We start from the raw sequence: 17,532 nt of genomic DNA, 5'->3' as shown, positions 1-17,532 counted from the left end.
AATAAGTACATTATCCTACTACTTGCCACTAAGTGCTCTATAAATATTATGTGCTAAGTGCTTTAGAAATATTGTCTCTTTTAATCTTCACAGAAATCCTGTTGGGAAGCCATTTTGCAGTTAAGAAAACTGAGGCAAATTAAGGTTAGGTGTCTTCCCCTGGATCACACATCTAATATTCAAGGCCAGATTTAAGGTCTTCGTAAAGACCTTAGTCTTTTTGACTTCAAGCCTACCTTGCTAAGATAAAATGCCTAGATGCTTTTATGAAGAGAAAACAATCTTCAATTAACCAAATAATGAAACACTTTAGAGTAAGAGAATAGAGTTGATAGGAGGTGTTCAAATTGGCTGAGCAAACTTAGTTATGAGGGCTTGTAGATTGCCTATAAAATAGAAGATCAGGTTATTTAAGTAGCTGGCAAAGATGGGGATCCTAGCAAATGAGTGGCAAATGAAGAATTTCAGTTAAATCCCATGAGTCACTTGGAAAAAGAAAAGAGCACTTTGGTTTCAGCCTTGGATCCTTTCCCCTCTCAATACGGCTTGGCTGGAGGACTCTGAATTTCCAAAAGGTCTGGAGGGATTTTCTCCTACCCCCCTTCCTCTCACTATTCTAGCATTATCCTCCCTGAGACAATGTCTGCTGGCACAGTCTGCACTGCGTACCAGAGAAAGACTTGGTACAGATTCACAAGGCTTAAAGGAGACCATGCTATATCTAGGAGGAACTTCTTACTTAACTCTCCTTGAAACGAAGAAAAGGAATTCCAGGAACCAGGAACTGAATTACTCACTAAATTTTAGCTGACTTTCCCCTGGTCTTTGTATGTACTGATGGGAGAGCACATCACTGACTTAGGCAGGGGTGGAGGTAGGCATGGGATGGGGCATATTTTATACCATTTATTTATTATTATTTAATTTATTTCATTACATATTTACATAATAATTTATTAAATAATTAATTTAATTGTTTTTTATTGTTTAATATTATTATTATAGCATTTATTTATGCTATGATATCTAAATTGATTTTCCTCACAGTCAAGGCAGGAAAAACCCAGCTCATGAATTGTATGGTGGTAGCAAGATAATCCCTTTAACTCCTTAGGTTTGCCCTCCAGTAGCCCAGTTCTAGACTGAGTGGGAGTTGAGATTAAAGTGGATATGCTGCACATGCCTAATCTGTCTTTTTACAGACATCTGTACTGTTATGTTTTCCAAATTGACTTTTTCTTTGATTCTTTTCAGATTATTCAATTGTGGTTCCCCATTTCCAATAAGGTCAACTCGAAATTGCTTTATCTGGAATCTAAAGTTTTTCATAGTCTGGTCTCAACTTATGCCTCAGACTTTAGCTTTTTTTCTTATCTGTACAAACACTCAGCACCAACCAGACCATATGGCTCTTTGGTCTCTTGAATGATTATATGTATGCTTATCACTGAAATTTTTGTTCAAACCTTTTTTTGTTCCCCTACTATTTCCTTATGTAACTGAATCTTTCCCATTCTATTCTGTAATAAGCTGAACAAAAGTGAGTTCTGTAGGAAAGATAAATGTTCTACAACTAAGTTTAAAAAATCTAGTATAAATTGATTAATGCGATGACCAACCACAACTCCCAAAGACTAATTGTGAAGGATGCTCTCCTGACAGGGAAATCACAGACCCAACATACAGAAAAAGACAACCTTTTTTGGACATGTAAATATGTGGATTTGTTTTGTTCAGTTTTGTTTTGCCTAGGCTTATCTGTTACAAGTTTTCTATTTGCTGTTTTTAATTTTCATATGGATGGGATAACTTGGGAAGAGGGAAAACTTAGTGATAAAGTCAAAAAAAAGAGAGAGAAAATTTTAAATTCCATAAAAAGATGAAAAGGAGGGAAGGAACATAATGAAATTTAGAGAGAAACACAGAAAAGCAAGATAATTTCAACTGTAATATATGTTTAAAAAAATCCAAAATGTATATAATATTTATGATTTCACATACACTCTTCTTTTTTTTTCTACTTTATATGTAGAAGCATTCTTTTTTCCCTCTGCTATTAAATTAAGAATAAAAAAATGAAAAACTCAAGTGTAGAATATGAAAGGTGTGACTAAGTTACCTAGGTCTTATTGGAAGAAAAATTCCATAGGTGTCAATAGTGTGATATTACAGCTGAAAAAGATGTCCTCTATTAGTCTACAGAAAGAGGAAAATTATTGTTTCCCTGCTCTCTGTTATGGAAAATTCTGTTGATATTTAAATTTGACATTTTAGAAAGGACATTGAAAGGATGGAATAAATTCAGTTCATGACAAGCAGGATGAAGAGGGTCTAGAATTTCCATTCTGTATAAGGATCAAAAAAACTTTTAAAATTTCTTTTAATTAAAATGGTCCCATGATTCTTTCTATCTCATGTTTAGCCATAAATTCTTCCCTTATCCAGATATAATGAGTAATTTTTTCCATGCTCCTCCAATTTGCTTAAGGTATTACCTATTCTTTCTAAATCATGTACTCATTTTGAGCTTTTCTCAGTACACAGTATGAACTTCCCTAAAAAAGGCAAAACTAAGACCAGAGTAAGCAAATGATGTGTTAAAGGCACATAATTAGTGGAACACAACATGTAAAAGAGATCTTCCACAGGGTACCCTATAGATGTGTACCCTGTTCCAAAGATGTCTCATTATTCTGTCTGGGAAGATACACCAATTAAAGAGTTTTGATTTCTTCATATGTCTTGATTTCAGATTTTTAACTACTTATAATACTGACATGTTATTTTATAGGAAACTCATTTCACATGAAATGAACTTTCTGGGATAGAACTCTCTGCATGGGTTTATTGGATGACCACTTCTTGCTCTAGTACATTGTATGTAAATGATGTAGAAGTATCAAAATGGCAAGAAATAATATTCTGGGAAGTATAAAGAACCTCTCTCTTCAGATATCTGGCCTGTTTTCCTGAGAAATCCCTAGGCATGTGAAACAAGTTCTTCCTGGGTCAGATATGAGGTGATAAAGAATGTAGGTGCACATCAGCCTATGCTTAATTAGGTCTTTCTCCTCTGGGTTAAAAAAAAAAAAAAAAGGCCCTTATTTCCTTTTTCATGATTATCTGTAGCCTAGTGATGCCAAGATCAAGTTCACAGCCAAGCTTCACACTCCCAAATAGGCCTCCAACTCTCACCTTAGTGTGATATCCTAAATCCTGAGATTCTGGACTTGCTGGAGAAATGAAGATTAAGCATGTTTTTAAGGTTAGTGCCCATTTAATGACTTGCTTAATTAAGGAAGCAAAAGGTCCAGAATGTATGTGTCTAAACTATTATAATTCCCCATCAGAGCTGAGCCATGGGATCAGTGGGAAACTGCAAGTAATGAGGTACACAGGAGGACTTGGCTCCCCACTGAGCTTTTAAAAAGAAGGCATTTGTAGGACTGATTCATCTAACCTTGTGACTTCACTTCACAGTCTCCAAAATGAACGTTGTACCACGTGCCAGCAATCCTAAACACCCGCTGGTTGCAGATGGAAAGACTCAAAGAATTCAAACAAATGGAATATATCAGCCCTTTAATTTTGTAAGAAAAAGATAGACTTTTTTTTTTAGAATTTTTTTTCCACAGTATATATGCATGAGAAATTTTTTTTTATAACATTATCCCTTGTATTGATTTTTTCCAAATTATCCCCTCCCTCTACTCCTTCCCCTGGATGACAGGCAATCCCATACATTTTACATGTGTTACAATATAACCTAGATACAATATATGTGTGTAAATACCATTTTCTTGTTGCACGTTAAGTATTAGATTCGGAAGGTATAAGTAACCTGGGCAGACAGATATTAGTGCTAACAGTTTACATTCACTTCCCAGTGTTCCTTCTCTGGGTGTAGTTGTTTCTGTCCATCATTGATCAACTGGAAGTGAGTTGGAAAAAGATAGACTTTTGATAAATATATGTATCTATATGCTAGCACAATTTGTTTATTCACATTATTTTACATTTAAATATTAGTGTAAATGTGATTGCACATTAATACTGTGTATTTACTATCAATATTGTTTTATATTTAAATGCATTAATAAATAAATTATATTAAATTACTACTATTAATAAATAGCTAGTATCTCCTTAATAAAAACAACTCATTACTATGGTAATTTAAAATTTACAAGCAACTTTCCTCAAAAAAAGTCTATTAGGCAAGCTGATAAGTAAGATATCCTTACCCCAATTTTATAGATGAGGGAAACAAAGTTCAGTGGTGCAACAGGGAGAGTGATGGACTTATAGCCAAGAAGAACTGAATTCAAATCCTAATTCAGGCACTTACTATGTGACCCTCCTGAGGAAGTCATTTAACTACTCTCTATCTCAGTTTCCTCATCTGTAAAATGGGGATAATAATGTCACCACTCCACATGGTAGGTGCTGTTGACAGTCAAATGCTGTGATCCTCAGCCTACTGTTCAAGATTAAGCAAGATAACATATGGAAAATGCTTTGCAAATCATAAAATGCTACATAAAAAAACTGGGTCCTAGTCCTTATTTATTTACTAGCTGCTACATCACCTTGCATGAATGACCTGACCACTCTGAGCTTGTTCTTTCATCTAGATATCTAAAACGTCTAAAAATTACTTTCTGTAATTCATGTGAAAAAGACCTGGGAGTCTTAGTAGCTTATAGATTTAACCGGAGTCACAATTGAAATGTGGCAGCCAAGAGAGCAATCTTTGCATAACTAAGAGGCACTGGTATTCATAGCAAAGGAGAGGGCAATTTTATCTAATAAGACATCTGAAGAATCCTAAGTGCCTCATTTTAGGGCAGCTAGGTGGTTCAGTGGACAGAGCACCAATCCTGAAATCAGAAGGACCTGAGTTCAAATCTGGGTCTCAGGCACTTAACACTTCCTGGCTGTGTGACCCTGGGCAAGTCACTTAACCCCAATTGCCTCAAAAAAACCCCAAAACCATAGCATACCAACAGAATAGGATAGGAACCACGCTACATCAGAATTATTGAAAAAACAAAAACAATTGGTTTGTTGAACCTTGGGAAGAGGTTTAAAGCAGGCGAATATAATATTTGTCTTCAAATATCTGAAGGGCTTTTATATGAGAAAAAGATTAGCCTGCAATGCTTGGCCTGGGAGAGTAGAAGGAGGAATAGCTGAAGTGGCACAAGGTCGATACTGAGGTTTGATGGGAGGGATAATTCCCTAAACTTGAGATATTGGCTACTGGCCCTCCCTCCCCACTGGCCCACATGTCAGGTACTGGGTAGAAGGGATTTTTTTTTTTTTTAAAGCACTAATTGGCCAAATGGCCACTGAGTTCCCTCCCAGTACTGTGATTCTTTGATTCTGCAATCACCAAAAAAGCTCAAGTCACTGAAGTCTGGGTAGGTATTACTTTTTTTACTTAATAATAATGATGATGGGATGGGGAGTGGCAGCTTCTAGGGGCAATATAGAAGTAATCCTGAGACCCCCTAAACTTAGAAGTGCTATTGTTCTAACAATCTGCCAATGATCCTAAAGTCTACTGGCCTTAGAAATAATATAATCTACATGGGGGTTGGGGTCCCTTTAAGATTCCTTTCTAATTGTCCAACCCAAGGCTGACCTGGATTCACAAATCCTGGTCAAAGGCACCCTTTGAATATCTGGGCCCAGCCCCACCATCAGCTCAGCTTCCCCGCCCCCACCTGATCTGAGCTAATTGAAAAGCCCGCCAAGAACTTGGGGAGTACCGCCCATCATCTTCTAGGTATAAAAGAAACAAGCTGGAGCATTCTCTTGGCAGGAGCCCTCCCCCCAACACATGGTATCCTTCCAGCCATGTAAGGGTTCCTGCTCGCCCAGCGGCCACCTCTGGCCCTGGCATCGTTCTAACTGAACTTTACTTCCAAATTTCTACAATAAACCATTTATTTATCAATCTAGGTTTTCGGGCCTGTAAATTCATTTACAGGGGACACTGCGCCTCATGGGATTATCTATGGGCCGAGAAATGGGGTTCCCCCTTTCCTTTCCCTCATTAATTGGTGGCCTGTACGGGGACCCTGAAAATTGTTACCCCAAAAACTAACCTTAACCTTTTCAGGTCTCTCAAAACCAACCTTCATCCTCAGCAGTTCGAGCAGCTTCCAGGCTAGCTTGTCCCATACCTTTTAAAATGGGACTCAGTTTCCTGATTTAGTCATCCTGCATTAGAACATGCTCTCTAGGCTGGATATAGGATTTTCTAAGCCTCAGGGCATACTTACCTACTCTCTAAAGCCTAGACAGAGAATTTAAACTGCTCAAGCCTTTTTCTGTCTCAGGAGCTCCTAGCACAATCTCCTATTTCTCTGGATTGGCATCCTATGCCCCATATGCCAATAATTAAAGGCTACTTTTCTGAAGTGCAGCTTTGGCCATGCTGTCATTTTAGAAAGGAGATCTCTGTAATTTTGGCTGAGGAACAAAATTCCAAATCCAGGCAAATTAATTGTTAAGAGAGTGAAAATAATTTCTTTTATCTTTCCTCATCCTGACTGCAACGGGAGGAGAATTAAGAGATTGAAACTATTTAAACACTCCTTAACTATTTTTAATTTGGCTTCTCGCTAGAATCTTTCTCTGTTTTGGTATGTGACAGTTCTTTTTTTACTGCCTCAGTTTCCTTAAACTGTCTCTTTCTTGCCTCAACTTCTCTGGCTTCGGTCCAGGAAGTCCAGGGATATAGAATAGGAATAGATTCTCCCTCAAGCTGCCTTTTAGAGAATGGCTAAATTAACACCTGAATTCTATGTAGAATTCCAATCTCTCTCTACTCGCCCAACCCCCAACTTTCTTTTCAGGAGTCGAGTATCTCCAATTAGGGTCTGACTTTTCTAAATGCCCTAAAAGTCCCACACCCTGCTCACTAAAAGATGGGTGGGGGTAGGGTCTTTTGTTTTTGACTCAACCATAAAGTACCTTGTAGCCTGAGGTAAGTGCTAGCTGCCTTCCCCTCCCTCTGCCTCTTCTAACAGAGTAGGGAGGGGCCACATGGGATTTCTCCACCCACCTTCCACCAAAAAGGTTCTGAGTGAGATAGGCCTGCTTTTTAAAAACATGTTAAAACTGGGGGACTTGTTCTTATGAGAAAACTTTTAACTATTGCTGTATAAACCTGTTTAACTATTGCTGCATAAAACTGTTTGACTATTGGTGTTTCAGGAAGTTTACTAGTCTGTTATGTATAATCTGATCATTTCTGTAAACAGGGGGGGAAGGAAACTGAGATTTCAGCTGGTCAGGAAATTGGGAAAAACTGATGTCTTATTTCAGTTCAGGCTGAATTGGAAACTATCTTACTCTTTGTTTAAAAACTTGCTAGACTATGATTTGCTGAGTTATGTTTTAACTTTGAAATCCCTTATTCAGTCTTTGGGATTATTCTTTAGAAACAACCAAAAATCAGACACCTGTCCTGGGACTGGCAGCCTCTCTGATCTATTTCTCCACTCCTGTTACCCCAGTTCCTTTATTATTTCAGCATTTTGACATCAGGACTCTAATGGTTTGGGGTGGCCTGTCTTGGTCTGATTGCATAATTTACTCAGAAATCTGTCCTCCCTAGAGACAGACAGAGAGAGAGAGAGAGAGAGAGAGAGAGAGAATATGAAGCTCTTAAACTCCATTTTTTGTCTCTCTCTTGGAGCCCCTGACAGACTTGGGTGCCTTCTCAGGGCAGCAGGACCACCTGCTACACAGCAGAGGCTGAGTTAAATGCACAAATGACCACAGACCTAAAGACTGTCCATCTCTGGCTGAGATGCCCCCCAACTGCAAAGATTCAAACAGGGAGGCGTGTGTCTCTCTGAATAAGGAGTGCTGTTCTATGCTAATAATTCTGGGGTTATCGGGGAGAAACTGGTTCTTGCTACAAGTCCTTGCATTTCCTAGTTTTAGTTTGGTTTGTTTATTATTGTCCTGACTCAGTTTCCCTAATTATCCTGATTCAGTCCTGCCTCAGTTTCCCTGCCTCTTAGTTCTGCAGAACCTCCCCCTGCCTCTTTATCAGAATACTTGATAAGATCTTATGTTTCAGAATAGCAGAATGTCTCTCCCATCCCAAGCTATGGGAATCTCTTATCAAGAAGCCGTTTCCACTGGTTATGTCATCTCTCTAGAGACCTACTCCAATATTGCTCTTACCTCTATTTCAGTCTTCCTGTTCATGAGGTAACAAACCCCCCACACTCTATCAGTGAGGTGGGACAGCTCAATTTCCTGGGACTTGATTGATGCTGTCTGGAGCTCTATGCTCAAGCCAAGCATTGCTCATTGAGACAGCATGGCACAGCTCTGGTGAAATAAAAGTTTTTGTCGTATCTCTCTCTCTTAAGGACACCTAAAGGGAATGAAAGCTATAGAGTTGGGGTCCGGTTACTGCCTCTCAATAAACTCCACTGAACAGATTATCTAACCTTATCTCCACCCACCTTGACAGGGCTTCCCTGCAGTTAGGACACACCCAGCAAAGCTTCTGAGTCCTTTGAAGCCAAAAGGTTGGGAAAGAGCAATATTCAAACTTAGCCTGGGTTTCTGTGAATGCCATCCATACTTCGGTAGGATTTATTTCTAAAAGTTTTAATTGCTAACTTCTTGAATTCTCTTATGTGGAATTAGACATTCTGTATATGATTGTATTTGCATTGGGTATTTTAAAAACAAACTGATTTGTATGAATAATGTTCACTTATGAAACATCTACTTGGGTATGAACTCATTGGGACAAATTCTTTATTGTTATCAACATAAGGTTATAATAAATATTTGTTTAGAATTTATCTTGCATTTTTTTCCTCATAAAATCAGAGCAATAGTAAATAGAAATTGTTAATGCAATTCAATTATGTCATACCTTGCTGTTTCTAGCCTGATTATATGTAATCATTGTATTCTAAATGCTTGGGTAAATAAGTATTTAGCCTGGTCATCTGCTACTGGACAACTAATAGAGATGTGTAAGAACAAAACTGATTTCTAACACCTGTTGGTTTATCTGGTTAACCTGAGACTCTCAGTTCTCTTCTCAGGGCAACTCCTGCCTCCAGACACTCAGAGAGAAGCAGAGGTGCTCTTTTATGCAAATCTCTTCTAGACTTAAGCCTCAGAAGACTCCGGTCTCTGCCCTGAATTCGAGCAGGAGGAGCTGCCTTCTCACCACCACAGAACACCACAAGGGCTGACCTGGCCCCCAGCGTCCTGCTCCCTGGTAGGAATTTGAGGTCTGGCCCTGTTTCCCTTTTGTCTCAGGACAGCCCCAACACCTCAGGGGCCGGTAAGCTGGGTAGGCAATGCTGATGCTTTTCACCCCTCCTCCATAAAGAGTGGGGAAACTAGGAAGGAAAAGATTCAGGATCTTTGCTTACTGAATAACCAACTCTCTTCAAAAAAAAACAAAAACAAAAAAAAAAACCAGCAGTTTTTTCCAACATTTCCAAGATCTTAAACCACATTCTTATCTTGATCTGCAGCCCTGACAACTGGGGATATGCCCATCCTTGGACCCTGCCTCACAAAAGAGCAGTGGTTCATTAAATCTACTAGGTATCAAGGCCACTTGCCTCCCCTGACTTCTGAGTCCACATCCTTTAATCCCAAGCCCAGGAGAAATTAGCTTTCCTGGAAATTAAGGGTGAAAGAATTTAGGCTACAAATAATCTTCTCTCAGCATTTTCTCCTATTTCTCTTTGATAGTTAGATGGGCCATCAGACAAGCAGCCCACAGAAGGGACCTGATGCATTTCTTGCTAAAGGCCCCATTCTCCTGAATGTCACCATCTCCACCCTGGATGACACCCCACTTTTAATCTGTTCCCGAGATCTGTTTTCTCTAGGCTTCAAACTTTGGATTCTCAGCTGGCCTTTCAGCCTGGAGAACATTGACTGGGGACAACTGACTGGGACACCCCCTCAATGCCCTGCTGCCATCCCCCACACCTCGCCTCACCTCCTGGCATGAAACCCCAAATCTCTACCACCCTTGTCAGCTCGATGCCCCTTTTCCCACAGGCATCTGGAGGTGATGGTTTGAGGGGGGAACAAGACGAGGGGACCCCACTACTCTGAAGATCTTTGGAGAAAATCTTCAACCCTGCCTTAATTGAAGGACACTGAACCATATTTTCTTTTTTCTTAAATGAATTTAAGTCTCAACTGTTTAAGGGAGGAAATGATGGGGGTTGAGGTCTCTTTAAGATTCCTTTCTAATTGCCCAACTCGTGGCTGACCTTGATTCACAAATCCTGGTCAAAGGCACCCGGGCCCAGCCCCACCATCAGCTCAGCTTCCCCCAGCCCTCATCTGATCTGAGCTAACTGAAAAGCCCACCGAGAACTTGAGGGGTATTGCCCATCATCTTCTAGGTATAAAAGAAACGAGCCAGAGTGCTCTCTTTGCAGGAGCCCTCCTCCCAACACATGGTATCCTTCCAGCCATGTAAGGGTTCCTGCCTGCCCAGCGGCCACCTCTGGCCCTGGCGTCTCTCTAACTGAGCTTTACTTCCAAACTTCTACAATAAACCTTTTATTTATCAATCTAGGTTTTCAGACCTGTAAATTCATTTACAGGGGACACTGCGCCTCATGGAATTATCTTACTATCTATGCGCCGAGAAATGGGGTTCCCCCTTTCCTTTCTCTCATTACTACAAACATTGCTGATTGCCAAATAACAATCTGTTGGTCAGTGACAATAGGGTTTCCAAGGTGCATACCAAATGACTTCTCAATCCCACCTCTAAACCATAAAATTCAATATTGAGATGCCTACCAGACCACTCCTCAGTTCTACCTCTAGTCATGCAATTAGAATATCAGTGACATGAAGAGCTAGATCTCTAACTTTTCCTATATATGTATGTTCTTGTTCCTAGTTCTTTACTAAAAAAAAGATCTGCTTCAATTGGCATTACAAGTACAATCAACTTTGCCCCTTGACTAGGAGTTGGGTTCAAGCCTGCAAATTCTTTAAAAATACCGCATGATATCAGTCTGTGACCCAAACCTTTTGGGGTCTCCTTTGAATATCAAAATAACAATGATTGGCAGATAGCAGACCTCAAAATACATTGGAGTCACAAGGCTCCCTGTATGGGCCACCAAATGTTGGGGATAGGGAGTGTTGAACTCCAAAAGAACATTGAAATCTCAGGCCAATGTCCCTGGTTGTCTCAAAAAAAAAATTGTAGGCTTAGACCTCTCCAAGTTAAGGGGCAAAGATTTTATGCTAAGAGCTGTCTAATTCCACAAGAGTTTTTAGCTAGGAAAATAGATTTTACCAATTAAAAAGGGGACAGACAAGAGAACTAAGTTCCCTAGAGGAACTCACAATTAACCAGGGAAGACATATGGACTTCAGTCCATTCCATAAAGTGAGTTAATCCTAAAAAAGGATTTAGGAAGTTCTTTTATAGGGGGAATATAACCTAGGATGAGGGTGGGAATTGTATCGTATTTTTGCTTTTGATTAGATAACAGTAACCCTGGAGTTATGGTTTAGGTTTTGTCAATGCAGTATTCAGCTAAGAATTCTACCTGGGCCCAGAGTGAGGCAGTAAAAACTCACTTAAAGAACAAAAGATCCAATTAAAATCAAAAGGTCAAGATAGTGCTCCTCCCGGTCTGCCTCAGGGAACTTGGATGGTAAATTCTGGTTTTCTCCAGATAATGCTATAATCCAAGGGTTGCCCAGATCTAGGGTGGGGGTGGGGGGGGCTTTTTCTGCTCCTCATCACTGGAGATGATATTTTATCCCTAATGCCTAGAACTGTACCTCCAGACAGACAAATGGGATGGCTCTTCCACAGAAGTGCTTTCTAAAGTGTATCTAAGCAAGCTCCTGGAAAGCCCCATCATCACCCAGCCCCGTTCCCTGGATAGGCTTCTCTTCCTTGGAAGCCACCACCTCTTCATCCCAAAGGAAGACTTTATTACATCTCAGAACCAGAAGGGACTTCAGAGCTCCTCTCTTTCACCTGGTATAGAAAGGGAAACTGAGGCTGACAGAGAAGTGACTTCTCCGAGATCACACTGTGAACTAGTTGTAAAGCTAGGAACAGACTCCTCTCCTAAATCCCAGCCCAGAACACTTACTGCTGCAATAGCCCATAACTGTTTTTGGGCAAATAGGATTTGAGAAGAGAAAATTCAAGAAATGACAACATTCAACACAGCTAGAAAGCATTTTAACAAGAAGACTGCCTAACAGGAAGTGTAGCCCGTGCCCTCTAGGTAGGCAAATGCAAATAACATATAAATTTCTCACAACCCCTTGTACTATACCTGGATGTGCCTTTGGGAAATCCTAGCGGAGCCTTTTTCTTCCTGAGAAATAACTTACCATATCTCACAGGGGGCTTATTCTCCTTGGCCTCTTCAACTTGCATTTTCTGGACTCGATCTTTAACCCCTCCCTGATGAGAGCCAAAAAGAAACCCCAAGGCAGCATCATCGAAACAGGCAATACTGGGAATGATGGTCAACCAGTTGAGAAAGCTCAGGTTTCCACTAATGATAAGAATCACCTAAAGAGAAAAGGAAAAAAAAATATATTGAAAGTAAAAGCAGCTTTACTAACTGATGGATCAGTTTTTTCATAGGGGAAAAAACAGAAATAACAATGATTATGGCATTTTCTATTTCTATGGTACTTTATGGCATAAAAATGGCTATGATTTTTGGAATGCTACAATCTCAAAGGAATCATAACATCAGGTGACCCAAAGGGAAATGGAGAGATGCATTGTGGCTATGAAGAAGCTGTAGTGTATTAACAGAGATGATCCACAGGTGAGAAGTGATGTAAAAAGAATCATTAAAGACACGTGGAACAGGAAATGGAAGAAGACTGTCCAGTAACAAGAATAAGGTGTGACAGATGGACAGCCCATATTCTATAATGGTAGAAAGAGTCAAAGGAAGACCTCGATTGTAGTGGATGGATTATGTTGTTTGAGAAAGAAGGCTGGATTTAGAGTCGGAAGATGCTGAATTTGAATTCCAGTCTGCTACTTTCTACACCTTTGATTTTGCCATTTTCTCAGAAACAACATGGAGCATTTGGGCTAGATATTACCTAAGATTCCTTTCAGTTCTGGATTCTATGATATGAGTTTCAGAAAAGTAGGTCTATTTCAAGCGCTATTTTTTTCCTATTTGCATTTTATTAATGTCTTTTATTTCCATATCACCTAATTTCAAAAGCTTTGCCCTTTTCCCTACTTAATGAACTTAGCCCTTGTAACAAAGAACCAAAAAAGATTAGCTAATATGAAGAAAAAAAAAAAAAAAAAGGAAAATGATAAATGTTAGTAGGTATGTGGGAAAACTGTGTCACTAATGGATTGTTGGTGAAATTGTGAACTGATCCAATCATTCTGGAGAGCAATTTTAAACTATGTCCAAAGGGCTATAAAACTATGCATACTCTTTGATCTAGCAAAACCACTACTAGGATCTACATCCCAAAGTCATAAAAAAAAAGCCTATTACAAAAAAACAAAAAAACAAAAACAAAACTATAGTAACTCTTTTTGTGGTGGCTAAGAATTAGAAATTGAGATATACATCAATTGGGGAATGGCTAAACAAAGTTTGGTATATAATTGTAATGGAATATTATTCTGCTATAAGAAATGACAAACAGGATAATTTCAGAAAAATGTGGAAAGACTTACAAATGAAGTGAACCCAACCAGGAGAACATGTACACAGAAATAGCAATATTGTATGATGAACTGTGAATAGCTATTCCTATCAATACAATGATCCAAATGAATACCAAAAGTCTATTGATGAAGCATACTATCTACCTCCAGAGAAGTAAGTGATATAATCTGAATGTAGACTAAAGAATCACTTTCTTTCTTTGAGTCTTCTTATACAGAATGACTAACATAGAAATGTTTTGTATGATTACATGTGTATAACCTATATCTGATTGCTGTCTCAGGGAAGAGGAAACAGAAAATGAGGGAGGAAAAGAATTTGGAACTCAAAACTCAAAAAACAAAAGACCAAATGTTTGCTAAAAAGTTGTTTTAACATGTAATTGGGGCGGAGATAAAATGTTATATATTAGAAATTTTTAAAAAAGAAAAGGAAAAGCTGTTCAGCAAAGTTATCCAAGCCATAAACCTGGTCTGATAGTGTATGTAGCATTCTTTATTTGTAAATCCCCCTGACCTTTACTGAGGAGGAAAGAATGGATTTACTCAAACTGAAAGGATAGCTAACTTAGAATGATAGGGTCAGGTCCAAAAAAATTTTGACAGGCTAGAGAGTGTCCTTTCCAATGCTGAAGCTCTTTGATTCTAGGATAATATGATTGTAATCATTGATCACTTCTAAATCATTTTAGTTAATATTTATCTCCAGCTAGTGTAGCTAAATGAGCTTAGGTATTTCTTACAAGTGCTGCCTACAATTACCTGGCAAAGTTTTTAATGCCTTTACTTAAGGTAACTCATAATCATATTTCAGGACTTTATAACTGAAGAAAAATATATTTGATTTTAGTTAAATGAAGCTATATGTAAAGCTATATGTAAAGTTAAGCTTGTTATATGGGTTCAAATCATGCCACTGAAATGTATTAACAATGGGGTCTTTGGCAAGTCATCTAACTTCTGTGTGACTCACTCTATTCCCCTAAGACTTATCTTCTAAGTCCCACACCAGTGCTATAAACATAATAGGAGTTTCCACATTAACATGATTATAAACTCAAATCAGGAGTTCTCCCCATTAATGAAATTATAAGCCCTTTGAATATTTACATTAAAATGTATGCTAAGGAACATTCCTAAACATGGAACATTGTGAATAATCAAAGGGAATTGAAACCAATAATTTTTTGGGCTACCAAAGATCTTGTTCAAGGAAGTAAAATATACCTGATTTTGCCATGATATCAGTGAAATTAACTAAAAGAAAACTCAAATGCATTTTATGACCTTTTTTCCTGACCACACCACAAATTTGATGGCACAGAGTAGTATGTTAAGTATGAAGTTGTTAGGAAAATTGAAACTTTACTGATACCATGAAATTGATCTCAGTAATAAGAAAACAAGAAGTCAAATTTTCACATGTTTATTGTCAGGTGTCAAAATTTGAAGGCTATTACAGAGAGAAGAAATTAGACTTAGTCTGTGCTGTCCTAGAAGTCAGAACTAAGACCAATGGTGGGAAGTTATAGGGAAGCAGATTTTAGTTTAATATCAAAGAAAACTTCCTTACCACTAGAGTTTTCCAGAAATGGAGTTGCCAACTTGGGAAATTAATGAGTTCTTGAAGACCAAATAATTGGGGAAAGCTAGATGCCTTCTACAAGTCCTTCTAACTCTTCAATTCTATGATCATTTCACAATTAATTACACCTAATTTTTAAAGGTTTATTAAGGAATTTTTAAAAATAATAACTTTGTGAGGGGATCAATTGTTTTCTAAAGAGGTTGAGGAAGATTAAATTGATCACATAGGAGATAGGGTTAGACTCTAGAACCATATGTCCTGACTCTTAATTAAAAACTCTTTTTAAAGATGCCTTTTTATATTATCAGAACATTTAGTCTTCATGAAAAAAAAAAAAAAAGAATTCCAAATGAAAGTCATTTCTCTTTTGTTATTTGTCATTAGAGAGATATTCATTTTTGAAGAAAGAACTAGTCTCACAGACAAAAAGACCTGAAGTCATGTCTCATTCCTGACACACACACTGCTGGTATGTTCTTGGACACATTACTTAGCTTCTCAGTGTTTAATGCTCTGAGATGGTTAGCTGCAGAGAAGAACATTGTGTTAAAAAAAAAAAAAAAACTTCTAGAGTTTTAGTTGTTGTATGATTTGATTTTTTTATTAAACTAGTGAATTTCATTTTTTAAAATGGAAGCTTCCCTTTTGGGTTCCCATGAATTTATGCTAATCTTGACCCATGGGAATTTCCTTGGCTACAGAAAACACCAAGATCATCCAAAAATGATTTCTTTTGGCTCTTTCACAGACATGGAAACAGTAGAAACTCATTAATTCAGACTCCATTAGTTTAGAATATTTCAGACAGTATAAACTGAAAAAAAAAAAACATTTTAGGGAGATTATTTAAAATTTATATAAAAAAGTATTTGTTTACAAGCAATTAGAACACATTTCTAATTTCTATGGAATCTAGTGACTTCTACAAATTACTCTTACCTATGCATTAAATCTGATCCCATTAAGACCTCTCCTAGATAATAACACTTTCTTAGGTCCTTTTAAATTAATAAACTTAAAAACAATAAACTGGTTTTCCTTCAAATTAGTTTTTAATTCAAACTTTTCATCATTTGTAAGTGAGCCTTATTCCTCTCTCCTCAACTAGCTAAAATTAGTGAGATTCACATATGATTTCTAGATATTTATTGCTACTACAATTTATAGTAATCTCTATTAACATCTTACTCTGGTGTTTTAACATGTTATGGAGGAGGTGGTGTTACCTTGGGCTCTTGAATACTAGCAGATAGCAAGCATTTGTTTAGTACTTTAAGGTTTCCCAAATGTTTTACTAATAGTTTTTCATTTTATCCTCTCAATTCTGAGAGGTTGCTAGCCCTAAATTTTTTGTTATTTATTATCCTCATTTTAAAGGTGAGAAAACTAAGGCAGAGTTAAGTGACTTGCTCATGGTCATACTGCTAAGGCCACAATTGAACTCAGCTCTTCCTAACTCCAGATCCAGTGTTCTAACTATTGAATCACCAGCTGTCAGAAGAATTGTCCAGTGAAAGCCCTAAGAAGATCAAAATGGAAATACTCTAGAAGATCCCTGGGTCTTTGTCACCAAAGGATGAGATGTGATAAAATCAATATCTACCAGCCTTTCTCCAAAGTATGCTTCCTCCTCTCTGGCTACAGGGATTATTTTCTCCTAAAAGTGCATAAAGTGGGCTTGGAACTTGATTGAGCTCTGTTTTCTTAATGCAGCTACCTGATCATTTGAAGCAAAGGATCTTGTGAGATTCAAATTAGAAAATGGATACAAAGGATTTTGCAAATCTTAAAGTGTTCCATAAATGCCTACTCTTGTTATTACTATAATTATTATCATCCTTCCCTAGTTTCTGGCCTCTAGTATGACGACGTCATTCCTTGGGATTATACTGCTGAGCTCCAGAATGTTTATGGAGTAATACAGTGAGGTATAGGTAAATGTTTAACAAATGGGCTGACCAGGGGAAGGGGGAGAAGTACACACACACACTCTTAAGTTTGTGGTGGTTTAGTCATTTTTAGTTGTTTCTGACACTTTGTGACCTCATTTGGAGTTTTCCTGGCAAAGATATTGGAATGGTTTGCCTTTTCCTTCTCCAGTTCATTTTACAGATGAAAAAACTGAGACAAAGAGTATTAAATGACTTGCTCAGGGTCACACAACTACTAAGTGTCTGAGGCCAGACCGGAACTTAGGATCATGCGTCTTAGTGACTCC

At 38.1% G+C, this 17,532-nt stretch overlaps 1 protein-coding gene across 1 annotated transcript in view; it reads right to left on the bottom strand.

Moving 5' to 3' along the window:
* Positions 1-17,532, bottom strand: part of LMF1 (lipase maturation factor 1) — a 745,091-nt gene that overhangs the window by 55,593 nt on the left and 671,966 nt on the right. The window contains exon 7 of the mRNA XM_074279711.1: positions 12,400-12,583. Within this exon, the coding sequence (XP_074135812.1) occupies positions 12,400-12,583 (184 nt within the window). The remainder of the gene's footprint in view (positions 1-12,399; positions 12,584-17,532) is intronic.

The sequence above is a fragment of the Sminthopsis crassicaudata genome, chromosome 1 (assembly GCF_048593235.1).
Source record: "Sminthopsis crassicaudata isolate SCR6 chromosome 1, ASM4859323v1, whole genome shotgun sequence".
Lineage (NCBI taxonomy): Eukaryota > Metazoa > Chordata > Mammalia > Dasyuromorphia > Dasyuridae > Sminthopsis > Sminthopsis crassicaudata.
The sequence above is the reverse complement of the archived record's forward strand: the minus strand, read 5'-3'. Positions and strand labels throughout refer to the sequence as shown.